Source organism: Zootoca vivipara, chromosome 1, assembly GCF_965207765.1.
Source record: "Zootoca vivipara chromosome 1, rZooViv2.hap1.1, whole genome shotgun sequence".
Lineage (NCBI taxonomy): Eukaryota > Metazoa > Chordata > Lepidosauria > Squamata > Lacertidae > Zootoca > Zootoca vivipara.
In genome coordinates this window covers 71,418,692-71,446,127 of record NC_142582.1, presented here as the reverse complement: position 1 = coordinate 71,446,127, position 27,436 = coordinate 71,418,692, and the positions used below count along the sequence as shown (strand labels likewise).

The following is a 27,436-nucleotide window of genomic DNA, read 5'->3' as shown; positions in this document are numbered from 1 at the left end:
AAGGTTAAAAAGAAAATAGTATAATAAAGGAAATACAAAGGCTTTGGCATGGTTTTTACAATCAACAATGGTTAATTTTGATATGTCGTTGTGAACAACTTCAAAACACTTAAGTTTAAAACTCTTGCAAGCACTTTTAATTGATTAGGAATGAATTCTAGATGCACAAAAATGATTGGACTGTGAACAGTAGTACAACTTCAGCTAAGAACAATTAACTTTTGCTGACCAAAAAAGAAACGTTTGATGCATGAAAATGTGTATAAAACATCTATAGAATATTCTTGTCAAATATAAATGAAATTAACTTTATTATAGAAATCATTCTGGGAGATTTCTAGGGAAGACAAATACTTACATTTTGACATAAAACAAATTGGATTATATCGAAGACACAATCTATCCTTTTCCTATCAAACTTTTCTTCTTTGAAGTTCTCTCTTGATCCTTCGTTTGCACATAAGCATCATCTGTTAATAACCTTTGGAAATCCCAACAGATATTTTTCTTACAGAAATCTAATGCCGTATTGTTCCAGGTTGAATTATATGCAATGGAATGATACAAACTTGGAGCATCAGTCTGAAATCTATGAACAGATTGGTAGAAGTATTCGATATAGCTTGATAAAACTCTTAATTCGTGGCAAAGCTTGTTGATCATGGCTTCCTTTTTAAAAAATAAAATAAAAAACACAACTTCATGACCAACACAAAAGCAAACATCCATTCAGTCTACATTGTTCTTTTTTCATTATAACATACAAATGCCCATTTACAAATAATACATCAAAATGAATAAAAGTTTGGATACCAAAATGAAGATTTGTTCCAACTGATATAATGCCTTCATGTATACAAAGGTCCATGTTAAAGTCTTTCTCCATGTGTTATGCCGTAGGGCACAGTTGCAGTACAGACGTACTCTGAAAGCCGTTCTTCTTTTAGAAAACACAGCCAAACCTCCAACTGTTGTCCATAGAGCCATTTACAAAATCAACACATGGTTTACTGTAATCTTGGCCAATATTGAGACATATCAGGTTCACTGCCGGGAACTTGAACAGGAACTGACACTCCAGGGGAAATAAGACCTTAAAAGATAAAGAAGAAAAATTTTATAGAAACAAACACACATATATTCAGCTTCTCTGTGGCCCCTTATTAAAAAGGGGCTTTCTTCTAAAGCTTCCAGAGCTCTGTTAAAGAAGTCAATAATATCTTTCCCTGTTTGATCATTTCCTAATTTTAGGAAATCAGTTGACCTATTAGAAAATACTTTTTGGCCCCACAGTTAAATATCCAGTCAGTCTGTTCTAACATTTTCAAATTGTAATGGGATGCAGTATTTTATGTTCCATCTTTATCTAGAAGTGCTGAGAGGGGGAAAGATATAAATTGGAAGGAAGAAACAAAACAATGTTCTGTTAATCATTCCTTCCTTCCTTCAAGTGCAGCCCCCCAAAACAAGTCAGGAATGGCTTCCCTATTTTATACACAAAGATTCGAGCCACTATGTTTAAGCAACTGCTACTAGGACTGAGTAACTAACAATCACATTTGGATAGAAAATTAGCAATAACTTTCTGAATAAATTGTTGGGATCAGACTGGCAGGAGAAACAACTCCTTTAAATTACTTTTGACAAAGAAACAAATGGATGCTTACCTGTTGAAGTTGCGCCAGAGGCGCCCATTGGCTGGCTGTTCATATGTGTCTGCATGTGAGGAGGGGTGTATGTATCATAACTCCTCCCATTTACTGACGGACTTGTGGGCAGCATGCAAGAGTAAGAGGAAGTCTGGCTGGGTACCGGGGGCTGGAAGAACAAAGCAATGCTTGTGAATTTCAGCAGCATCATATAGCTCTTGTTTCCTTTTAGAGACAGTAGATACTCTACACAGAAAGAAGTTAAACATTCATATTTAGTGCCTTGTTCCACGGAGTGCTCAGTCTTCACGGTTCCCTCCCCCAAAAGAGGGCAAATGATTCCCCATCTACATTCCATGGTATGCAGAAAGCAGGTCCTTCCACTTTAAGTCTTACTTATTATATACAAAAAGGGGCTACTTTCTTTGAGCACTGTAAGTCCCACACCCACTTCGCTTCCCCAGATTTGAGCACTTTCAGATCTGTCACTGGGTTGGGGAGCTGAGAGTGGAGCATCCTTGCTCAGAAGCATTAACTGTGACTTGGGCTATGTTTTTGTTTATATTGGAATACATGTTAAGGGCACTGAGAAAAACGGCATCTCTCAGAAGTGCCAATCCTAATGATTTTCTCAAATTCAGTAGGAATCATCTATCTGCTTGTTTGTAGCAGGAAATTGGATCAGTTTACCAATCTATAAGCCTTACAGTGAACACCAAAACAAAAACATTTTCTCTCTGGGTCTTGTCCACAAGCTTCCCACAAGTTGTTCTACCATTTGGGAATCACTGGTGCAGAATATAAATAAGGGTGTGCATGAAAGCCACATCACTGAAGACAAATATTGCTTATAAGAACTGACATCACTCTCAGTTTTTGGCAATGTAATGGTTTAGTTCTGACATCCCAGTCCCATTTCTGGGATTCAGTGAATATGTTAGACATCAAGGTGACAAACCACTTATAATCCTATGAGGAATAGCAACTTAAATCTAAATATTTTATCTTAGTTGGGTTATGGATTGGCCTGGTTTTCTCGTTGTTTACCTACATTTATTCAGAACGGCATGGATATAGAAACAGATATAATACAACAGGCCCAATGGTAACCTTAATAATATACAATCCACTAATTTATACCTGTATTTATCCCCAAACTGATTGTTCTTTGGACTGAATTATTTTTTTGGGGGGGAGGGGCTGCTAAAAGTAATTAGGTTCCTAATTCCCATTACCATCCCCTGTGATTTGGATATTTTACTTTCTAATCTCTCTTAGCTCTCTGTCTTTCCTTTGAAAGTACTGCTGTTACAGTTTTGTGGATATTAGGTTACAGTTGCACTCTGACTATCTGTGTAGAAGTGCTGCTTCTTCCTCAGCAATCCACATACAACAGAAATAACAATTGCCTTTATTTTAAGAATATTGTTTTGCTTGCACGACTGTCAGGTTCTTAAAGGACTGCATTTTGAAACATTCTGTATTTATCTTTTATCCAGAATTTATCTTTCATATATTATCTTTGGATTACTTTTGAACTCTTACCAGGCATGCTCAGATTCCCACTCCCAATAATCCTGGGTTCAATTAACAAAGAGTTCCCAACCCAAAATTCAGCTCTGGTCCACAACACAATTCAGATGCACACATGCCAATTAAATAACCAACATAAACCTCTTCCCAACATTTACCTTTACCTTTATGTATTAATATACTAGCTTCAGTTCTAAATTCAAGAGGCATGCCATATATAGATACTGTATTTACTACAAATGTATTTGTATTTGATTGATTGTGGGGGTGGGGGGGTCATAAAGAACATAGCAACCTATTCCATTACAGCCAATTCTACTATGATCTGATTTCTCCAAGCTCCAGTCTGAAATAGCTGTAACAGTCAATGCTTCATGAAAAGCTATGGAAAACCTATAGCTTCTGTATCTTCCTATGAGCTCCATCGCATGTGCACAATAATGATTGGGGACCCTAGTATTGTATTCCCCCCCCCTCAGCCAGCTAGTTATCCACCTGCTTACAAGCAGGAGGGTTGGCAGCTCTGTTCACTTTAACACAGCTATTTAGAACTGCAGGTGCTGTTCACATCCTCCTCTTCCCCCTTGGGGATTTCTAGGGTGCCAATAGCCACAGTGTCTCATCAGCCAAGGTGTAATCCTGCTAGCATTTTAATAAGCCTTTTCTCCTCACCAATGCTATACTAATGAGTTTCTCTGGCTGGGTACACTTTTTTTCTTAAACAGATTCTGAAACTTTTGCTTTATGAATTCAAATCCATGAGCGCCAATTAACTCACTACGCATATTTTTCACAATTTTATCAAGTCCTTTATTCCTCTTTTCCAGTCCAGATGATCACATTCCAGGTTTGGAAAGCTCTTCCCAGTTATTGTGTACCTAACTATCATGTTCCATTGCAACGGTCCTTTTATGTTGGCTCATTCTACAACTTTTAGATCAATGGGTTGTATGCTGCCCTCCTATTCATGGAAGGCTCTTTCATCCAGTGGAGGCTTCCATGAATGGAAAGAAGGGGGAGATGGTTTTTTTTTGCAATTTCCCCTTTTCTCCAGCAGTCCCCAGCACTATCTTCCATGAGGGTACTCAACCATTTTAGGGGAAATTGGAGAAAAGGGGGATATCACAATGCCCCGCCTTCCATTCACAAAAATATCTGCTGGATCAGAGTGCCTTTCTTGAACAAATTAGACACTTTAGAAGCCCTGATTCAGTTGAAATCACATGTGCCCTACTGGAAAAACTAGTCATATACCCCAAGTCTAAACATATTAGCATTCATTCAGAAAAAGTTCGCTGCACTTTTGTTCTATGGAAATCAATCAAGCAATGTATAACATTTTCTTATGATATAGCAGGCATATTCAAAGAGATCCACAACATTTATACACAATGCATCAGACTCATGTAAAGAACTCTCAAACAGATTGAAATCAGTGAGGCAACTGATCACAACTGACTGAAATGCCATGGGGCTTAAGCATGATCAACTCTAACTGGATCAGGACCAACCACCATGATTCAATATAGATTTAATGCATATTTCATTCTGCACAAGACTGTATCCTTTAGGTGGCATTTAGGTCTACTGATTGCCTTGAAAAGTATACAAGATCAGGGTGCCAGTTGTATACCCCAATGGGCAAACTCCCATTAATTACCTGGATGTTCCTAATGCACCCTTTGACTATAATTTTCCTATTGTTCTGGGAACTTTGCCTCTTTGAAATCAGAGTATTATGCAACTTGTATATTTACCAGGAGTGGAATACCCAAGAATATTGACAAGTCTGCCTTTTAGTTGACTCATAGCCTATTAAATTGAGTTCATAAGAGATCCTAGGTATGGTCCCATTCTTTTAATTAATGTTCATCAATTACAAATTAAATTATTCTGGATTAACCACTGTCACATTTTTCTACAGTAAAACATAAGAAGAGTGTGCTGGATCAGACTAATGGCCCATCTAGTTCAGTAACCTGTTATCTCAGTGGCCAATGTATATCAGTGATCATGGACACCATTTAGAATCATGCTGTAGTCAAAAGCAAGTCTTCTTTAAAAAATGTGTGGGAATCTAATAGTGAGTTAATAAACAAGGTTAGTGGGCATTAGAAGGTGTCTAAACTGTCCTTGAACACTACCTGTTGCGAATTAGAAGCAGGTTCCAGCCTTGCTTCCACACAGCAAAAAGTTAGCTGTGGATAGGGTTAATGCTAAGACTCCCAATGCCACTTATGGGGTCAGGATTATGATGCTCAGCAGTGTGGAGATCACTCTAGAGCAACTCAGAGCAACACCACTTAGCCAGCAGCTTCCTGCCATCTTGCCCAATGTTCAATTCAGTTTAGATATTGTAAATCGGGTTTGAAAATCCCCATGTCACACTAATATAGGACTTTTAAAAAAAATGTTTATTGCATATGGCAGTACCAAAGGAACAGTGCTAAAAAGTCCTTTTATTTACTTATTCTGGCCTTCACTCCCAAGCATTACAGTTTTCCCTTGGTTTATTCTCACAAAGGTCCCTGGGATAGTGATTTGCTCAAGGCCACCCTGTGAGCTTCATACTGAATAGGGTTTTGAACCACGTCTAAACACTATCCACCAGTGGTGCTGTCAAGGTATAGCTTTGGGGAGAAAGTGCAGGGTCCCAGTCATCAAAATGAGCAGGAGGACCCACCAAAAATGCCATAGGGCTGGCTTACCACACGTTGAAATAATGCACCTTACCATCTGGAGGTGAGAGGTGGGGGAGGGAGAGAGAGCAAGCCATAATTTCTTCTAAAACTACCTAACTCACACAACTGCTATCCACAACAACCATTCAGTGGCTTCTACAGGATCGTCTTGCCCATACCAAAGGCACAGAGTGGCAAACATAAGAAATCACCAAATTTAGGCATCCCTATGAAAGCTCAGAATGACTAGATTAAACGATTGATGTTTTACTCAGGAGTGACCTGGTTGAAATAAAAAGGAGAAAACTATGCAGCATAGAAGCAAACTCCTAGGGGCCGAGGTCCCTTCACACCCCCCATAAAATATTTGAGGGGGCCAGGCCCCTTGAAAGTTGATGGGCATTGCCATTCAAATGGTGTCTGTCCACCAAGTTTGTGGTTGATTATGCAGGGCAGGACTTACTTATCCCACCCCCCAATATTTTATTCAAGTTGGTACCCCTGCTTTGCAGTGGCCAATTTGGAGGCTGCTTCCTTGGTCCTTTCAGGGTTTCACACCCAAAATTACTCTGATTAATTGTTCTCAAAATACCCTTTGGCTCTCTGTCAGAATCAAGGTGGTTAAAACTTGGCAAAAATGATGTCCTGGTGCCTGTTTGTGGATAAAGTGGAACTTCTGGCCAGCACTGTAGACTGCTAGCATAGAGCCAGGCCTGAGAGCTACTCCAGGTTAATTAGCCCAAGGAAGAAATCTTGATAAGTGGCTCAAGCACCTCCATTAGACTAATAATCCTCAAGGAGCTTCCATGTTGACTTCAAAAATTTGAAGACTTCATAATGGTGTGATAACAGAAATCCCCTTGACCTTTGACAACCACCTCTTTTGGCCTGGAATTGGCATTCTCCACCCCAGAAATCGAATGGGCAAGGCTCTGCCCAGCTCAGAGAGAGAACAAGAAAGTGGGGGAGAAAGAAAGAAAGAGAGCATATTAGTGGATTATACTTACTTGCATAGGCAGGTTGTTAGCCATTGTGAAGCTAGGCATGGGTGGCAAAGCACTGTATGTGTTTGTTAGCGCGGAGTCTGTTCTGCCCAGCATTGAACCTGATGTGAAAGAGGAAACTATAATAGAATAGATAGATAGACAGGATGGACGTATTAGTTTACGCTTCAATCAGATGACTGTATTACTGTACAGAGCGTTCTGTTCTATTGCCCCAAATGGGTGACTGACTGATCGATACATTTCTGAAAGCACATTACCAGGTGTTGTGGGTTGCGGGATTGGTTGGTAGACACTTGTGCTAAAACTACTGCTGATGGGAATGTGGCTGGGGGTGTTGCTGGCTTGTCTTCTCTGATTCCTTAGCTTCTCTTCCCGTCTCCATTTTGCCCTCCTGTTGGAAAACCACACCTGCAAAACGCAAGAGCCTTTCCGTTAGCACTGTGAAAAGAGGGCCGTGTCCTATCATGCATCATTCAGAGCAGATGACCCAGCTACTTCTCTAGAGCTACTCATAGGAAGCCTCTATAAAGACAGAGCCTCACTGCAACCTTTTCTTCATATCTATCTATTATCTATTTCACAAAATGACTGGAGATAAACATGGAACCACTGATCTACAAAGTCATCTGCATGTGTGACTGGCTTTCCACTGGGCAGATTGGAGGCACATCTACTACACACCTGCACACGTGGGTTTTTGTTACAGGGGCAGGCCTTTTCGGGGGGCAGAACCGCAGTTTGCTATGTATTTTTATTGATTTTTATTGATTGGGGGGCAGCTGCCCCTCCCTGCCCCCTCCCTTGTGCCCCTGCCTGCACATATATAGCTATCTAGGCAAGATCCAGATGGAACAACAAGCACTGCTTGGGACTTTCCTGTCCTCATGCATGGGAAGGGCTGTAGCCCAGGAGGAGAGAATCTAGCTTGGAAAGCAGAAGGTCCCAGGTTCAATCTCTGGCATCTCCAGGGAGGATTGGAGAGGCCCCGGCCTGATAGAGGGCTACAATGTGCACAACACTGAGCTAGATGGACCAATGGGCTGACTCGGGATAAGACAGCTTCATATGTTCCTATCAGGCTGCAGATGGACAGCTTTGTTGGAGACTGCGTATTTTCCCCTGAAAACATCAGTGTCCCCCTTTACAGGGTGATGGGAGGGGAGGAAAGAAAACATTACATAGTCACTTGAGTACCTGTATTCTTGCTTCAGGCAAGTCTATTTTGGCAGCTAGTCTCTCTCTGGCAAACACATCAGGATAGTGAGTTCTCTCGAATTCTGGTAGAAAGGAAACGTGGCGGAGTTAGTTTTAAAAACAGATCTCAGAAAGGACGGCCGCTTCCTGCTTTCAGCTGTCTATGTTTGAGTGCACTTTATGCTTTCAATCTTTTATGAGGAATATTTCCACCAAAGTGCTCCTATGATTTTTATTCCTTTTCTTTAAGAAGAGGGAGATGTCATTGTTTAATGATCTCTCTCTCTCTCTCTCTCTCTCTCTCTCTCTCTCTCTCTCTCTCTCTCACACACACACACACACACACACACACATTCTCTCACCCTGCTAGATAAATATGTGATTAATACCAGACTATGCAATTATAGGAGCAGTTTGTTAAGAAGGAATTGACCAGAGTTCCTCTCTGTTTGGATGTATTTAGAGCAGCCAATGTATTAAAAATGAGGGCCTCCTTTTTCCTGTGCTAACTCATTTGAACATGAGTAAGTTAATACATGATAATCTAATCGGATTTCAAGCAATGCGTTTGAAATCTGGGCCTGGAATCGGAGGTGCATCAAAAGAAGCAGAAGGACAACTGTCCTCTGGGGCAACTGGTGATGCCAGGACAGGAACTGAAGCCTCAGGATCCTGAAAGCAGCCCTTCAAGCATATAATGTAACCTGAGAGAAGGGCGAGGTTGGCTACAGTCGGAAGTCTCATCACCATGACTCAGCCAATATGCGCTGCCCACACTGCGGCACTGTGGAGCAGGTGGATTGTCAGTTTAGAATGCTGTCCTTATCATGTCACCTCCAAGCATTTAAGAGATGCCTTTGGTAGGAAAAACATGTGAGATCCTCATCAATGTCCATCAAAGAATTTCTTTGGAACTTGTCAGGATGCCCCAGAAGAGAGCAGAGGGTGTGAAGCCCTTCCCTAGTGTTGACTCGGACACACACAACATACCTTTCTCAAGCGCTTCAATTTGTTCTTGGGTGAAGGAGGTCCGATTTCTTTGCAGCTTCCTTTTCAGCTGAAGCCTCATCTGGGCTTCGTCTGAATCTTCTCCGTTAGAACTGATGGAATTGGTGTTTTCTCCCCCTCCTTCTTGTTGTGGACAACCATCTGCAACAGAATGAGGAGGGCATCCTGAGAAAGACCAAGCTGGACCGCTATGTTCTAGCACAAAAAGTCAGCCATGACCAAGGTTACAACTATCCATCAGCTTACTTGGGGGTGAGATGAGGCCTTGTGATAAATTGTATGAGAAGCCTCTTATTGGTCAAGTTGTTTCTCAATTAAACCAAACATATTTGAGGTCAACGTATGCCCAGACCCAAAACTTGCTGCCACCTGATAGTTCTGCAGTACTTGTATCTCATTGAAGTTACATGAAACTTCCTTGCACATAATCAGTTTGATCCAACTTCTGCTGTGGGACATGGAGCTGTTATACCCAAAGGATGGGCACAAAGTGGGCATCTAAACAAAAGGCAGAGGGGAATCTGCACTTCCAGGCTCTGAGTGTGCATAGCAACACTTGTGGAGTTTCAAACTGAGATTGGTGTAATAGGAATTGGGGATCAGAAGCCCCAGTACTCTATTTTAAATGGTTTGTGGACTAGAGTGAGGGGCTTAAGTCCTTGGTCCATACTGAAGTACATGGACTACTGTGGGACTGGTGATATAAGGACAAGCAATGCCTTATTTAAAAGGTTTATCAGTCTTGAAATCTTGGGTGGGATAGTGGCTGAAGAAAAAGGTCATCCCCCTCCCACTTGCAATACAGAGGAGTTCAAATGAATATGGAACAAAACACAAATTAGTATGTAACAACGGGGGAAATATATCATGTTCAAATAAAGAAGATTCAGCTTATCTAAATAACAACATATTCCCACTGTATGAACTAAAGATTAATAATACATTTTAATTCTATTAATATAAGACATCACTTCTCCCTCCCATACAAATACAACAATCCAATAAAATTATTTCAAGTGGAGATGGTTGTAACTTTTTGAAAATGCCCTGCAAAAGATCCTCTCTGTATGGAATTTATTTACCTATTGCTGCACTTAAAATAGTGCTGTTCAGTATTTCAGATTATCTATAATCAGTAATTCCTATCTAATCAATTAGATGTTGATAGGTTTGCAGAAAATGCTATTAAGAAACCAAACCAAGCTTGTAATCTTTTAAAAAAAATATTTATCTAGTTTTGATTTGAATTCTGCACAGTCAATTTCATTTTAAAGGTTGTGAATTTAGAAGTGCCTGCATTGTTCTGCAGTTTTATTCAACTATTGTATGAGTGTGCATTGCCTTGACACCTATTACAGAGCACAGCTGTAATTATATCATCACCAAGAACAGGCTATAATTGCTGAAAATGGAATTTTATATTTAGATAAAAGGACTGTCCATTCTTTGTAATGTGTTGCACCAGAGAAAAGTAAGATTTCTTTAAAAATTTTAACATGTAATTTTAAAAAGAAATAGTAGCGAGTTTGCTAAGTAGCTAAATATGCTATTCTGCAGCTGAGCGCCTGGCATATCATTTAAGTGGTACATTTTTAATTAGGGCATTTCCAACACTTTTAATGTAATTTCTATCATTAAACAAGAGAAAGTTTTATTGTTTTCACATTGCTGCTGGAGGTAAAGATATGCTCGTGGTCTAGCTGTCTTTCAAAGTGTCTGCAGACACTGAGGGAAAAGGGAAAGGAGGGGGGGAGAAGGGTGTTTTACAAAAGGAATGGACATTTCTGTAGAGGCAAAGGAGAAGTTGTCAGTAAATTAACTCTCCCTTTCCTTTCAGAGAATAATTTGGAGCGTTTTGATGTTGCTAAATGAAAAATAGAAGAAGGGATTCTTTTGATTCTAACACTCTGGACTAGGAAGGAAGCGAGGGAGAAAAGTTATGCTACAAAAAAAAACCAACCAGCAGTTTTCTCTCTCTCCTAAGCCTGGAAATATATATATATATATATTTGTGGGAAATCAACTTTAAAGTAATATCGTTTATAATCGGCTCACAATGGGGCCCAGCCTTCAAAGCCTCAAGAGAATTGTGACAGGATCTGGTAGGGATCTTTTCAAACACTTTGAAATGTTTTAAAACCCCAACTTTCTCCCCCATTTAAACAGTTGGATTCATCTCCAGTGGTCACCATATGGGCGTTTGGAGATCTATTGAGATGACCACCAACACTTGAATAGCGAGGGGGCTGCTTTTCACCAGGACACAATGCCCGCAGAGTAAGGGAAACTATTAAACTCTTGGGGCAAGGAGGAGGGTTGGCAAACTTTCGTGGGCAGAATTTTGAGGACACAATCAGGCAGGCCCAACAAAAGGATTCTCTTGAGGCGTGCAGCGGCCCACATTGTATCACAAGGATCCCAGTCAACAGACTTTTCAGTGAAGTATGTTAACCTTTAGGCACTACTATCATTAATCACTGTCCCCTGGGCTGGGCTACTCAATGCTATTTAGGATTTTTAAAAAACTTTCTATAGGAGCTGAAGAAGAAAGAAAGAACACCCCTAAACCGGTGAATAGGCCAGTTCCATACACTGAGCCTGTTTACTCAACACCAGGAAGGGGGGAAAGAGGTGGGGGTTAGAGGAGAGAACTACTTAGCTAAGATTAGAGAAGCTTCAACTAGCAGAGGAGAGTCCGGGACAAGGGCCCTGTTTTTATTTACTAACTAGAGTTGGTGGCTGGCTTTTTAAGTTAAGGGCACTGCTTGGAGCCTCTTCCAGGAGTCCTCCGTGTTGGAGAAAGGCAGCCCACTCAGATCTTCAGCCCTAATTACTTCTGCGGTTTCTCAGCAAGGCTGATGGGATCTGAGCCCTACATTAGGCCTTGCACGCAGGTTGAGGTACTTGCGGAGGTACTTGAGCGCAATACAGGCAAACACGGGTCGCCTTAGTCAATGATGCACGTGTGAAATTGACAGGGGCCCTAATCCTTTCCTGGATTTAAAGGAAGGGGTACTGTGTACCGTTCAAAACTGAAGCCAATGTGCTTATTTGTAATTCAAAGCACTTCAGGTGAGAGTGCTTGGGCTCACCGGGATTTGCATCGGGTACTTCAGCCCGAGATGAATTCCCTGCTCTGAAATGACTGGGCGTTACGCGCGCGAGATCCAGTCAGGAGGCGCATTTGCTGCGCGGACTTTAGCCGAGGGTCAAAAATGCCTACGTGGTCGGGGATAATTCCTTCCGTGCGATGCAACCTGAACTCATGGGATAAAATGGCCTGAAATCCAAACGCTGCAGCTTATAACCAGTTTTGGAATCAGGCTGTCCAACGCAAGGGAAGCGCTGAGCTCATTTTAAAATATAGCTCAGCGGCACTTAATTCGGAGCAGCCGTTCGCAGGATCGCGGTGCACCAGTTTCCCGGTCAAATCGCATTTCTGGCCACCTGGCTGAAAAGATTATTGGGTTTCAACCGTTTTGTTCCACTGATATCTTATATGAACGAAAGTTAAAATGAAATAAAGAAACTCCAACGGTTTGTGCTTAGCGCGGGACCCAACCAAACCTGCAAGCGGCAACAAAGTCCCAGTGACCCAGGAGGAACAACCTTCGGTATAATCGGAACTTTTTGGGTGGGTGGGAATTGGCTACTTTGTAGTTGTGGCCAAAGGGAGTGCTCGAAAAGCACGCAACACTTTCGGATCTTTCCAACTCCATTCCTTATTGCTGCGCCCTCCCTCGAAGGTGGTGGCAGCGCTGGGCAAAAGCCCAAATCTGCCCGTTTTCGGCGCGCGCCTTTGGAGGGTGCGTCACGTGCGGATGGGTCCGTGCGGGTGCGCAGGAAATTTTCGTCTGCTGAGGCTTGCGGCTTGATCCCCCAGCCCAGCTGCTTGCCAGACCTCTCCAGGGTGGCGGTTTGGGATCCTAAGGGCCCGCGTGGAGTCATTTTTCAGCTCCTCTTTCACCGCTTAGCCAAGGCAGTTTTGGAGAAATGGCAGGAGCCGTTAAAACTAAAGGAACCAGATACAATCCACGAAAAGCAGGGAGAATTTTCTCCTCCTGCAAGGCGAAAATGGCCCCAAAGCAGGATTTGTTTTCTTTTTTTCTTTTTTTCCAGGTTAAGGGGGATTTAAAAACGAAAAAGGAAGCAACCTCAACCCGCTCCTCATCCATTCTCCAGTCAACCTCCACTTCTAATGACCCGCAAAGCCCCATGCATGGATATCAATGGGAGGGTCCCCATTGACTTCAACAGAATGACGATTGCACCCGAAATCAAGAGCTCTTCGTTTTCTTTAAGGAGCACTTATGGCAAAGTTTTCGCTTGTCTTCATTCTGCTGTTTTAAGGCCCTTTTCTCTCCCTGTCCCCCCCCCCGCCCCTCAAAACGGTGTCTGTTAAAACTATTTTAAGTTTTGCTTTGGAAAGACAGATATATGTGTGCGTGTGTGTTTGTTTTTAAGGAAAAGGAAAAAGAAATGCCAGACAATTAAGATATCTTTCTTTCTTTTAAAATGAGTCTTGAAAAAAAGAAGAAGCCTATAAAGGAATGAACTCAATAGTCCGTTCCACCTTCTAGACCTAATCCGTAAGAAAAAGAGAGTGAATATGCTGTCGCTATTATCCTATAGCTAGACCATCTGACGCTGGGTATAGGATTTGTTTTCCAGGAAAGGGAAAAAAAACGGGGGGGGATAAAAGACGCTGGGAAATAAAATCATTCCTTAGTTTCTTAGTGTCTTAATCAGTGAGGCGGAAAACTAGCAGAGAGGGGGGAAAGAAAGAAAGATAGCAAACCGATTGCGGCACCTTTCAGCTGTGGAGCTGGGATCAAAACATTGTAGCATCTGTTGAAAGAGAAAGTGTCTAAATCCTATAGAAGGCTTTAGTCTTATAAGGAGGGGCGAGAGGAGGCGGAGGGGGGGAGATAAGAAACAGTGTCTCAGTGATCCCTAAAACCGCTAAATCACTGGAGAATTTCTCCCGGATAGAGATGTCTCTTTTTGTTCTGTCAGCCCTCATGTATCCATTATTTTATTCACTGCTGCATGGCGTTTATCAGATTGAGACCATATTTGTCCCCCTCTGAGACCTAACCTTGCCTTATGCTTTTGGAGTAATGGACTCTTAAAATCCAGGAACACAGAGGCAGCCCGGCGAGGGGGGGGCACCCGAGTCCCCCGCATGAATATTCCAGGACAGAGGCATTTTATTAATTTTAATTTAGTGGTGCAGAGGCTTTAAGTGCGCGTCTCCCCCCCCCCCAGCGCCTCAGCCAAGGCCTATACGCCCCTTCCCCCGCTTTCCTTGTCCACATTTTTTGAGGTTGACTCAGGGCCAAGAATATAGTAGCATGCCCCCATCCGCAAGCTTTATTCCCATTCATTTGTTTTAACTATATGGCAACTGGTGATTAATGGGGGGTCTCTGAAACCCTGGCACCCCGATCCTATACACGTTGACTGAAAGAAGGAGAGAACCAGTGGGCCTTACTTCCATGTAAATGTGCTTTAGGGAGAGCTCTGGAGAAAACGATCCAGCCACAGTTAAGCACTTTTAAGATTGGAGTCCCATGGGCGTTTAATGGGAAGCTGGACTAATTGTCTAAAACGGGGCTTTTATTCTGAGTAAACCTCTTACCAGCAGATCTCACTGGTGTAGATGGGATGGATTGATCCGTGCGCTCCTATTAAAACCGGTGGGATTTACAAGGGCTTAACAGTGGCTGAATCCTGCCCCTCGTCTCCCTCCACCGGCCCTAGCCAAATGCTTCCTGAAATCCAGCACAAAAACCGAAAACAAAATTCTTTGGATCCAGCGCTCCTGTTTGGGGAATTTGGAGAGCAAACCCACGCCCTGTCCCGCACCGGCTAATCTTTAACCCCAAGGATCTCCCCAGTTTTTCTGCGGGGGAAGGTGCTTGCTTCGGTTTAAATTTTAAAGGATGAGGGTGGGGGCTGCTGTTTCGGGAAACTGTAGAGGAATAAGACATTGCGTCTTTTCCGAAAGGGCTTCACGCCCGATTCCCAATGATTTCTGCGACAGATCTTAGTTCCTTTCAAAACAACAACAACAACAACAACATCTGGGAAGGGAGAGAATCCCGATTTTAAAATAACTAAATACGCGCATGGCGATGAAATGTACCCTCGGTTCAGATATTCGGTTATACAGCAACGGACTTCAAGCAACCTGTTATCTCACTGCAAACACGGACGCACCAGCCGGGGTGTGTGAGAGAGGAGGAAGGAATATTGAGCCCAACAAACAGAGGGTGAGATATCAAAATTGAAACTTCCGACACCCAGAGAGAGAGTTTATTGACTATTCCCCGTCCCCGTCCCCGCCGCCACACACCCGTTTACACTTGGTGGGGCTGCCTATGTTCCTACACTCTGCTTCATTACAATGATCCGCTTTGGTGTAATATCCGATATAACATTCAAATAAAGCCGAATTTCCCAGCTTCTTGTGATCAGGCTCTCTTCTTCCCCCTCTGAAGAGATCTGAAGTATCTGGAACCCTATTAATTGCCAACGATCTCTCTCTCTTACACACACACACACACACACACACACACACACACACACACACGATCTGTAGGCTATATGATCTATTTAAATAATCCTCTTATTTGGAATTGTGACTTGTACGTTGCGAGTCAGGACGAGCTAATCTGCGCCAGTGTGCTCACCCTGATCCTGACAGCAAGTCCCATCCATCTAAGAAGAGCGAAGGTTGGTATTCTAGTCTAGAACATAGGAAGTCAGAGAATCCCGTGTTAGGTGGCTTTAGCGGGGTTGACTAAAGGTTGGGATGCAAGTTCCATTGGAGCCATTCTTAGCACCGGGCTGTTTAGGGCCCTAGCCTGAGGGCCGGATCCTTACACCGGCAACCTTAAAACAGTATCCGCAGAAATCCTGTGGACTGCAGTTCAACGTGTTTCCCAGACAGGATACTGAGTTTTGCAACTAGCTAGACCCTGACTTGGGACTTTGTAAATCATTTTTATCTTCTTCCGGGCAAATGCGCTCAGGATAGTGGCAGTGTCAGCCTGAGATTAGACGTCGTGGGGTTTAACTGCAGAGTTAACACACAACCAGGAAAATTCCCCGTGCAATACCCTCGACGAGCCAGGTGCTGCCCTGGCTCTCTTCCTTATTAATTTCAAATCCAGGGTGGATCGTGCCCGAGGCCGTTTACCGCCATAGCAAAAAAAAAAAAACCGAGCCGGGATGCCAGTGTTGAGAATCTCCTAGCTTTATGAGTCCGAGTTCTAGACACAAAAAGAAATAAAAAAGAAAGGCCGATTTAGCCTTTCTGACATTCAGGGCTAATTTTAATCGCCTGGAATCAAAATTCTTCCATTGCCCTGCAGGAACTGTGACTGAATCTTTGCGCCTGGGACCATCTAAGTTATATATAACGCGGCCTATAGAGGCGTGCAGCTTACAGTTCAGGTAATGGGAAGGCGCTGTTACTCAGGGGAAGGCACTGTTCAACAACCATCCCTGCCTACCCTCTGTCCGCATCCTGAAGCGAAGCTCAGGCGCAGGTTCCTCATGCCTCCATCCTCAAGGAAAGAACCCTTCCTCGCTTCGCGTGTCCCTCTCCTTACTCCAGAACTTCGCAGCTCTAACGAATTGGAAAGACCTGGGTGCTGCTTTAGAGTCCCAGAGGCCGGTGTCCAGTTCTGGAATAAGCCACTAAAAGTCCAGTGGCACTTTGAAAGACTAATATGTTTCATGGCCTCCGTGACTCAGAACAAGTCCCAGGGCAACTGATGCCACCATAAACAGCCTTGAAGGTACCACAAGGCTCTTCTTGGCTGTGGGCTTGTTTTTCGTTCCTTACACCACACGGACGCCAGTCTCCCTTTGGAAGAGGTCGGCAATATCTGGTCTTAAAAGACCTGGGTGCCGGATCAGGTCTCCCAACCCTTCCATCCCTCCCAGGGGCGCACCTACCCAGCCACTCAGAGCACCATTCTGAAAAAGGATGGTTCACTGAAATCAGTGGAACTCAATTCCAACTAAGTGTGGTTAGCTAGGACTGAAGTGTCAAAGGTGCTAACCGGCGGGTGGGGGTGGAGTGGGGGTCTCAGTGAGCAGGCTGGCTCCCCGTCCTCCTCCAGCCCCACGGCATTCTTCCTCCCCAATGGGAGATCTTAGAGTTGGGACGGTAATAGGATGCCCCGAAGCTCTTGTCTTTCCAGGGTCCCTCCTAGACTGCTCCCTTCTCTTAAAACTGACATGTCTAATTGGCAAGCGGTGCCATATCGTGTCCAGAGGTCTCCTGTGGAACATTTCTACAGCTGTCTCCTTCAACTAGACGCTTATTCATGTCGCCTTAATGAGAAACAAAACGATCTCTAATGAGCAATTACATAGCGACAGAATTGTTCCCATAACAAATTCTTGCGTGTGACAGAAACATCCTTTGTACCAGATATTCCGCATATTGTTACTGATTTCTTTCTTTTCTCTCTCTCTCTTTCTCTCATATCTTAACCTCCTTTTCGGGATGGAAAGAAAAAATCAGGTTGTTGGGGAGACACCTTTCCCTAGAGACTAACCAGAGCCAGAGAAAGGTCTCGTGGCCCACCGAGAGGCCGCCTTGGCAAACAAAAACAAACCCGTCGCGATTATTACAGCATCTCCAGGAGCGAAGGAGCGCAACCCGCCCCAGAGCCTCCGCATTAACCTCTCGCCATTCCCTACAACAAACACCTATTAATCTTCCGCGTAAACAGGGCCCCACATTGGCCAAGTGGGAGCACGTCTAGCTGAGGAGTGAAGGCGCCCCTGGATCGGGAGCAAGCGGGCCACAGAAAACCTATCCAGAACCAGCTCCAGCCTGGAGCTTGACCTTTTCAGTGACTCCACGCACGCAACCTGGAGGAAAATCCAAGCGACCCACTTCTCCCCTGCAAAGGCTATTACGTTTGTCCTACCGTCCTAATTCCCTCTACTACCCTTGCAATGAAAGAAAAGACACGCCTAGATAGAAACCAACCAGCTAACCAGAGCTGGAAGAAGCTTCTCTTGCTTCCTCGTCCATCTTTCTAGGTGCTTCCTCCACAGAGTCACAAAATTTGTCAATTACCCTGAAAGCGCAATCTGATACAAGGGTCTTTTCCTCGCAATCCGTCAGCGCTTGAGCGTCTCAGACTCTAAGGAGAGGGTGGTTGTTGGTCTGGTTTGTGAACTAAAGCCCATTTTAATCATCTGCGCGAGTGCTTATAGGGCGTTTTTCGTTCCAATGTGTGTCCAAAGGAAAGGGTAGGGTTGAGGGCTGCCAAAAGGATCGGGTTTAAAATAAAGCTGCTGCCTTTCAAACGCCTCTCAGACCTGTCGCCCTCCTGAGTATTCACACGACACCCAGCCACCCCACCCCACCCCACCGCTGACCACCTCGAGATAGAGGAGGAGGAGGAGGAGGAGGAGGAGGAGGAGGAGGAAGAAGAAGAAGAAGAAGAAGAAGAAGAAGAAGAAGAAGAAGAAGAAGAAGAAGAAGAAGAAGAAGAAGAAGAAGAAGAAGAGGAGATTGCGGAGGAGGTGGAGCCACGAGGCAGACCAGCGTGTCGCGCTTTGCCACTTTGGACTTTGATGGGTCATTAGAGAAATCGGATTGATCAGGGTGGGGTGGGGGAGGGAGGGAGGGAGAGGAGGGAGAAGAGGAGGCGGCTTTCTCTTTCTCTCTATTCTGCTTACCTTGCGTTGGCTGTCCTGGCACAGATGTCCCCGGGTACCACCCCGGCCTCGTGCCCCACGTCCCGGTCTGCCCGTTCAGCATCCTTAGCTTGTCATACATTCCATCTGCCCCCATCTGTTGCTTTTCGCTAGCCAGGTTGCGGAGGACTCTGTTGATCGAAGATACCTGAAAAGGAAGCGACATTCAACGCGCTGGTAGCAAGGAGAGGAGCCGCCTTCGAAACAAAGCGGCGACAACAGCAGGAGCAACCCCACCACCACCCACTAACCACTGGGACGTTGCTGTCAGTCCCAGAGGGATACCGTGTGTGTGTGTGTGTGTGTGTGTGTGTGTGTGTGTGTGTGTGTGTAAAAGAGGACTTAAAAAGAAAGAAAGAAAACCCACCCACCCCCAAATTTATTTACAAAGAAACCGTTCCCACCGATTTCTACGGGAGTCGCTTCCAAACAGGCCACAGATCGAAACCATCGCGACCCTTTTGCTCCAGCACAGCCCCGCAAGACTACTCTGTAGCAAATGGGCTGTGAGAATGGAAGCCGGCTCGCGTGTTCAGCAGGACAAGCGAGGCGGGAGGTGAGAGGGCTGTGGTCGCCCTTGAAAGCCAGGACGTGTCCCCTGCAATGCGTGGGGTTCTCTTGCCAGCCAACGCGTTTAGAGCAGCAATCCTCTGAAAACTATTTAGAACTTAAGCAGGTTGTGCTCAGCAGAGTTCCTTCTTCAGGAGAACTGCACCTTATGGAAAATGCACAACCCGGGCAGAAATGCCCTGTGTTTTTCAACCTAGCAATAAATCCCCCACTGCATTGCTTTGTACATTCACAATTCGCTCGAGGAGAGTTCCCTGTTGGTCCCACCACCTTGGGGGGGGGCGTGTTTAGCCTCCAAAAGCCACCTTGATTTTCGGAGCCCTGTTAGCTCAAAAGCCAAGGATGAGTCCTGAGCAATTTTTAAGGGCATCCCATAAGTTATTCGTGCCAAATGTTGCCCTTACCCAAGGGCGAGGGAGGGGGAAATTGTGGGGGCAGGGGCTCCTGGGTGCTAGAAGATCAAAGAGAAGGGGGGGTTAGCGACAGGTCTCCTGCTATTGTTCTAGGTAAGAGAGAGAGAAAGGATTTATTGATGAACTTACGCTGGGTATATTATCGTTGGTACAGACCCCCTCCGATAGTAATCTGTCTCGGATCTCCCAAGCAAAGATGGAGGGGCACTCCCGTTTATACTGTGCTATTTTGCTTACAACTTCTGGAGTCGCTACTCTCGGTTTGCTACCTCCGATTGCCCGCGGTCGGATGGAGCCAGTTTCGTAATACCTCCCCAGAATTTTACTCACACAGCCATTCGACACCTGCATCAGGGAAGCGGACAGAAAATCACATTATTAATAATTTCAAGACAAAAATAAAATTGTTTAAGTATGCATTAAACAATGACAAGCTTACGTTTTGATTGTCCAGCACTTGGACTTTTGCATCTGCATGGGTCTATAACACAAAAATATACCTTAAATGGTATGAGAACTTACTTAGAGAGGTTTTTCTTTTCTTTTTCTTTCTTTTTCTTTTTTAAAAATATTACATTTGTGGCCCTACACGCTACAAAGGCGAGATTTTTTATTTTTATTTTTATTTAAAACCCACTTTGAAGGGGGAAGGGGGAGAAAAACTGGAGAAAAATGTCAGATATTGGAAGAAATGTTAATATAAACATCATCAGCTCAGTTTCCAAAATACTCAGATTTCGGGAAGAGGGAAGGTTTGGGAAGGTGTGGGTGGGTTATAATACGGGAATGATACTGTATCCCTAAGCCAAATCCCCAGCCAAATTGTTTTCTCAGGAGCTTCTAGGGATAAACAGGCAGCAATTTCAAAAGAAACCAACGTTGCTTATTGCTTATTCACATATACACATATATATACACATACATAAATTTGCATGCAGAAACTTTCAGTTACATGGCGGGGGAAGTGGACAGTTTAACACCCCCCCTGACCTGCACACGCTTGTTTGGAAAGAAGTCCCTTAACCAATCGGTGGGCTCTGCCTTCCAAAGAAGCGTCCTTAGGATCGGGCGCATTGCATCGGTCAGGTCACTCCAGCCAACTAATATTCGCCAATAGAATACAGGCGTACATATGGAAATAAGGCATCAGGTTGTCAAGCAGCCATTGACTTAAGGAAAAAATAGATAGCTCTAACCCCGTGGTTTTGAGAAGCAGATAGATTGATGGTGATTTTTTTTAAATAATCCTTCTCTCTGCCCCTCCCCCCCGCACCAAATAGGCTGGAGAGGGAAGGTTGCAGCTCCAAAATAATACCCTTCCCTCAACCACCCACCCCCAGGATAGGCTGTGTCCGGTTTTTTTTGTTTGTTTGTTTTTTTGCTTTGGTTTGTTCCTTCCTTCCCCAAGCCAGGCTGGCGTAGGGTTGCTGGAGCTGGGAAGGCGAGGCGCATTTTCACCTGCAGGATTCGGGAGATGTCACACGGCCGAGCCCCGCTGTGGGCGAGTTCCACGATTTTCTGTCGGGTTGAATCTGGCAGCGGCCGACCGTTGACAAACACGCCGCCGAGCTGGTTGACGCCGCTGTGACCTGCGTGGTGGGGGGAGGAAAATAAGGACAATGGAAGACTCGGCTACCTGAGCTGGAGAAGGAGGACCTGGGGCGCCCAAGCTCCCTCCTCCCCGGTCAGGTTGTTGCTGCTGCTGCTGCTGCTGCTGCTGCTGAGACAGAGTGGGGGGGGGAAGGGGGTCGGGATGGAGGGGGGGTCGGTGGGGAACAGCGAGATCAACAACCAAACAACCCAAATCAGGCGCTTTTCTGGTTCTGCTTTGGAGTTTGCAAAGAGAAAAGCCCCACTTAGCGCGGGCACAGGCGAGCCAGACCCATGGCTGCGGATCTCAGGTATGAAGACTGTACACAAACACACACAAAAGACGCACACACGTCTCTAGACAAAAGCACTGCAGCCAAGTAGCCACCGTTACTCCAACAACCATCTATTTCACCAGTTGCAAAGCACGTTCTATACAGGAAAGTCATACATACATATATACATACATACATACATACATACATACATGATCATCAAATGAAAATTCCATCACCACAAAGACTTTCTCCCCTTTGAACTGGTCTCCTTCCCTTCCTTCCCCCCCCCCAATCCTCCGCCATCCCCCCTTCTAAGCTCGACGCTGACTCCTTTCTAAGGCTCCATTCACAGTCCCAGCTCTGCCTCTCAAGCCCAGAAGAGCAACATTTGGTTACACACTTTCACTCAGAGACATCCTTTCAGCAGCCTTGGCACCAGCCAGCGAGTGAAGGGCGCACAGCCGACTGTGGGGGAAAGGGGGTGGCTGGGGGTGGGGTGAAGGAAAAACCGTCCCCTCTCTCTTCCATGGGGCGGCGGGGGGCGGAAGATGCCTTTCGAGACGCAGCAGCGCATGGACCCAAAGCAGTCCACAGAAGGTCCACCTCGCCCGCCCACCCCACCACCAAAAGCACAAAACCTGCCTGGATCAGAAACTGACTAAGCCAAAAACAGGCGCCTCCTGCCCTCCGTCTCTCTTAACTCCCTAAATGCTACCAAGATCCTCACACCCCAAATTCCTCGTCTGGAAAAGAAGGCGAGGGAAAAGGGAATGGTTGCTATTATTTTAAAAGGAAAATAAATCGGAGTGGTCTGTTCTGAGCTTTGCGACAGTGCCTAAGCATCCTCCTAGCTACAGCTCACTTGGCCAAAAGCAACGCGAATGGATTTCTTAAAAAAAAAAAAGGTTCGAAAATAATTCCCCAACCTGCAGCTTGAGGCTTTGGAGGCAAAAGGCTCCCTGGAGAAGGTCTGGGCTCTCTCCCTCTCTCCCTCTCTGTGTGTCTCTCTCTGTTCTGCTCTCCTCCTCTCTTTGGAGCCTCCTGCTAAATTGACTCCAGGAGCCTCGGCTTCTTAGCAATAAATAAGCTCCAAATATAGAAGAGGGGGAAAATATGATGAGTCTCTCTGACATTTGTCTTTAAAATAAAACTAGCTGCACGTCAAGTTTGAGCTTAATTTCTGGAAATAGGCGGAAGTCGCCCCGGATCATGCATGGAAGGCTAATTGAAAAGATCAGTTGGAGCACTTGTGGCAGACGTGTCACTTTATGACAGTGCTCCGCTTTTGAAAATTGCATCGTCACGACAAACAGGAGCATGATAAAAACGACCCTTTCTGTCCGGATTTGGGTATCACTCCGACGAGATTGAACTCTACTCGTTTCCCCTTCGAGGGGAAGCGACTTTTTAAGGTAGCCACGGGGCCAGTACGGACACAACCGAGGGGGCGCGCTGCCTCCTCGATAGATCCGAAGTGACATGCGGTTTGGAGAGCGATGGAGGGGAGGGAGGGTGAAGGGGGAGGGGAGGGGTGCGGGGGGGGGGAGAGGCTTGAGCGTAAAAGCTACTAGAGAACCGACCAACGTGTGCGGTTTAAGAAATATAGGGGGGGGGCACAAGGCACAGATCCTCTCTTTTCTCTCTCTGCCTCTCGGATGGACCTGCTCATCTCTCCCCCCCCCCAAATATGTGAAGAAGGGGAGGGAGCTTCCATCTCCGGGTCGCGGAGGTGGGGCGTCAAATGCCCCCCTTTTAATCCTCCCAATCACCACTCCTAGGTTAGGTGGTTCTGGACACATTCCCCTCCCCCACCCAACTCCCTGTTTCTCCCCCTTACCTTCACCCTCCCTCTCCATTGCCCTTCTGGGTTGCTCTCCTCTCCAGTCTCTCAGGGACCCGATCCAGCCTCGGCAAGCCCTTATCAGAGGCCCATCGTTTCTCAAAGGGGGGGTGGGGCGGGGGGGGTGTTTCAGAGAGATGAGCACGTGCTTCATTCTCTCTCACGGAAACCAATGGGACTCCCAATCCCGTGGCTATGATGTTTCCTTGGGGCCTGGGGATCAACGGAGCAAGATCTCCCTCTTCCTCTTTCACTCATAAACACACATGCGACTGTGGACAAGAGGCCCTTTGCACGCAGCCCCGCCAGAAATGTATCTCTGAGCGCGGCCCAACGAGGAATGCCAAACTCCCAAGTTGCGCGTAAAAAGGTTAAGCCTTAATCAATGCCTTAATTTCCCTGGAGAGGGGAGGCAGTTCGAGCCCAGTGGCAACGATTAAGCGCCTCGCCTTTCTGGGGCGAGGCTTCTAATAGGAAAGCATATGGTGTCAATTTGGAGCCCCGGCACCACATACACCCAGGAGTTGTTCGCACAAAGCCTGCAGAGCCGGCGGCGACCTTTGCGCAAAACCCGGGCTTCACCCGGATGGGAGCTCCTCGCTTCACTCCTGCACGGGCTGAAAGGGAGGGGGAGAAAAAAGCGAGCGCCAAGGGCCGGCGTCGAGGCATTTTCCGGCCCTCCGAGGAACACTTTGGGATGAGCTGTGCCTCAAGGCCAAGGACCCCGGCTAGGAGAGAGGAGGGCTTGGCCTCCGTGCCTTTTTCCCTGCTCCACCCTGACCGCGTCTCTTTCTGATCATCGCTAAGGCTTAGCAAACCGTCGGTTTAAGAGATATCCCAGGAGAAGGAAGCAACAGAATGAATACAGGCCTTCCCGGCCGGAAAAGTATACCATCTCGCTGCCACGGTCCGCAACGGGGAAAGAATCCCAGCACACAGGGCAATTTAAAGGCGCACTCGATCCCCACAATCCGGTTTGTATGCTTACCGGTAGAAATGCATCCACCCAGGAGCTGAGGGCAGGGCACCAACCTTCCTGCAAGGACCCCCAAGCCCTTCCTTGGAGGAAATCGAGTGGGGCCTCGGAAAGCCGACGCCAGCTTTGGCTAGGGAATCCCCGCCAAGGATTTCAACGCGACTGGCGGCCAAACGGAGACGAAGAAAGGCCGCCGCCTTGCAGACCCGGCCTCGCTTACTCGGAAGAAAGTCCTGACAGAGTTCAATGGGGCCAACTCCCAAGTAAAGAGAGTGGCAGCTAAAGAAATCCTGGTAATTCGGATCCCGCGCGTAAGGCCAGAATTAAAGGGTAGGCCCAGTCAACTAAACTCTGAAGTACCTTCGCTTTAGGAGGAAATACTTGGCCGGCTTTTGATTTCAAAGGCAGCATCTTTAAACATGACAGAAACTCGATAACGAGCTCAACATCATCTCACGGAAGGGGCATTTTCTGGGCAACCAGGCCCCGTTCCATCCAACCAAAGCTATATACTTTTAAGTCTCTCTTGGCCCCAGCAGGAGAGATTTAAGCACGTGCGGCAACTCTCTGGTGGACTCCTGAGAACTTAAAAGTGCATCCCTTGTGACTGCTGGATTGTCCCATAGCCCATCCGACCTCCCTACACCCAGGAAAGTCGGCGAGACTAAATTTCCCAATCAAAGTCTGCGGGAAGGCGGCTGATATTAGGAAGTGTCACAGGTTTCCTTTCCACCAATATGCTGAAAATCAGTGGAGTTGCCGGTCCAGAGTGCGGGTCAAACTGCCGCAACCTTGCGAGACTTCGCTTGGAAATCGGACAAGGCCCCCTCTGAGAAGGACTGTTTTGTTTGCGAGTTCTACGCAACTGACACCTTCTCCCAGTGGGCTGATCCACTGTGGGTACCGTCCGGCTCGCCCAAACACAAAAAGGGCTGGGGTTGTGGCGGGATTGCGTCGGGTCCCTTGGCTTCTAGAGGAATCTACGTCCAAATAAGGGCGCTTTGTGAGAAGCCGGTTTCATTGGGGATTCCCTCTCGGGAGTGGGGAGAGGATAGCAAGACGGGCCTATGTAGGGCGTCCCTCACACGCAGCCTGACCAAACCAAGTCCTATCGGAAGTCAATCCTACTGTAAGCAAAGGGTCTCCCTTCTATTAATTTGGCATCCAAGCGCACAGCTCTATTAGGAAGCCGTTAAGCAGCCCCTGCCAAGCTGGTCTGGAAGACGATTGAAAGGGACAAAATCTCTCATCTTCCTGAGCTTTCACTAAGTCTTGTGGGTTCAGCTCCAGGGTTCGCTTCCCAGCCCAACCCCCCGGGCCCCAGACCACCACAAGTGACCAACATTTTCTCAGCCAAGGCCTTCAGTCTCGATCGCTTTGACATTCACCCCTCTCTCTCTCTCTCTCTCTCTCTCTCTCTTTTGCAAATCCCCACATTCCTCCAGCCAGAAGAACACAGAACACGGTTAGTGACGTGGGAACTTCTCGCCCGTTTGCAACTTGCTTGGCGGACGATTGTGTGCAATCAAAGGAAGTTCTGGTTTCTTAAAATAAAATTAAAAAATCCGATCGAGGCACAGTTAATTCCAGTTCGAGGTCGCCTTGGCTTCGAAACATGTTAGAACTGATTGCAACGAAACAACCACAGACAGACACGACTGTCCTCTGAATCCGGGTTCGGTGACCCTCGCTTGCCCTGCCTCCTGGACGGCGCTGGAGTTTATTATGTCAACACATCCAAACTGTGAAGCTATTGGGGGGCTCTCCCAACCTTTCCGCTTTGCCAGCCTCTACAAATCTAACAGGATGGATCTATCAGCACCCATCGCCGCAATCCTAAACACGCTTGCACAAATCAGATCGATTTTTAATGAGACTAGCTTCCAGAAAAGTTGCGCTTTCTCACGGGAGCACTAAATTGAGCTGCATTCTCGACGGACTTTCCCGCTGCCACTCAGATTTATTTCAACTGCACCACAACAAACTGCCCCCTTATTGTCACCTCTCGCGCAACCCAGTAGATCTCTCGTCCTGGGTTACAAATCTATTTAAATCCATCTACATTTTTCGCCCCAAGAATTTTCAAATCTTCACAAGCTTCCCTGCGCCAGTACTTTGCGCCAAACATTTAGGTCGTCGAGACTCCATCACCGCGAGATTTTGTGCGGAGAGTCCAACCAAAAGAAGACCAAAGAAAACGATCAGATCATGTCTTCCTTTCCCTTCCCATTCAGAGGACTTTCTTTACATCGACACCCCCCCCAAAAAAACCCCAAACACTCACAAAGAACCGATTTACTCCAGTGGCTGCAGATCCGATCCATGAGCAGTGGGATTCTGGAGTGGTCAATTCCACACTCAATGGGTGGCCAATCGCTCCAGACGCGCCATCCACAAAGCAGCTCGCTCACGCCTCCATCTTCCCAAGCACAGTTACTTGGAAGTAAGTCCCATGGAAACGAGAAGGGCACTTACATCTCCTCCCCAAGTAAGGGTGCTTCGGATCACGGCCTCGGAAATCTCCATTCGGGAAAAGGAGCCCGTCGCTGCACGGTCTCCTGTTGCAAGAATTACCAGCTGCATCTCTCTTAGGCGAAGGACTCAAATGGCAGCCAACAAGCGCTGGGTGTTGTAACTCTCCTAAGCTTCACAACCCCCCTTTTCCAGAAGGAGCCACTTCTGATATGATTAGTATTTTGAAAATGTGAAATTCTATACCTTCCCCCGCCTCTCTACCCCCACCCCACCCCCGCCCAACACACACAAACACTACCCACCCCAATAATACATCGACATCCTCAAGCCGGCAGAGTCGTGAAATAAGGAGAGTCACTTACTGTTCTGCATGGTGGATTGATGGAGCAAGATCCCACGTGGCTCGCGGATAAGATTCTATGAGTAATAAAACAGGCTTTAATCAGGGGAGGGAAGCTCGCGGTCAGGTAGTTGCGCTGCACTTAATGCC

General features: G+C 46.1%; 1 protein-coding gene across 2 annotated transcripts; it reads right to left on the bottom strand.

Moving 5' to 3' along the window:
• Positions 1 to 27,359, bottom strand: PAX6 (paired box 6). 2 transcript variants are annotated; one of them, XM_035117980.3, is made up of 11 exons: positions 27,309 to 27,359; positions 21,246 to 21,376; positions 20,227 to 20,268; positions 19,917 to 20,132; positions 18,787 to 18,952; positions 9,055 to 9,213; positions 8,065 to 8,147; positions 7,128 to 7,278; positions 6,871 to 6,986; positions 1,668 to 1,818; positions 1 to 1,093 (listed from the first exon to the last, which is right to left on the bottom strand). In XM_035117980.3, the coding sequence occupies exons 1-11, from the start codon at positions 27,316 to 27,318 to the stop codon at positions 1,008 to 1,010; spliced, it is 1,311 nt and encodes a 436-aa protein (XP_034973871.1). In that variant the 5' UTR covers positions 27,319 to 27,359; the 3' UTR covers positions 1 to 1,007. The 2 variants fall into 2 exon arrangements, with proteins under 2 accessions (XP_034973871.1, XP_034973878.1); XM_035117987.3 differs by lacking the exon at positions 20,227 to 20,268.
• Positions 27,360 to 27,436: the final 77 nt, after the last annotated feature.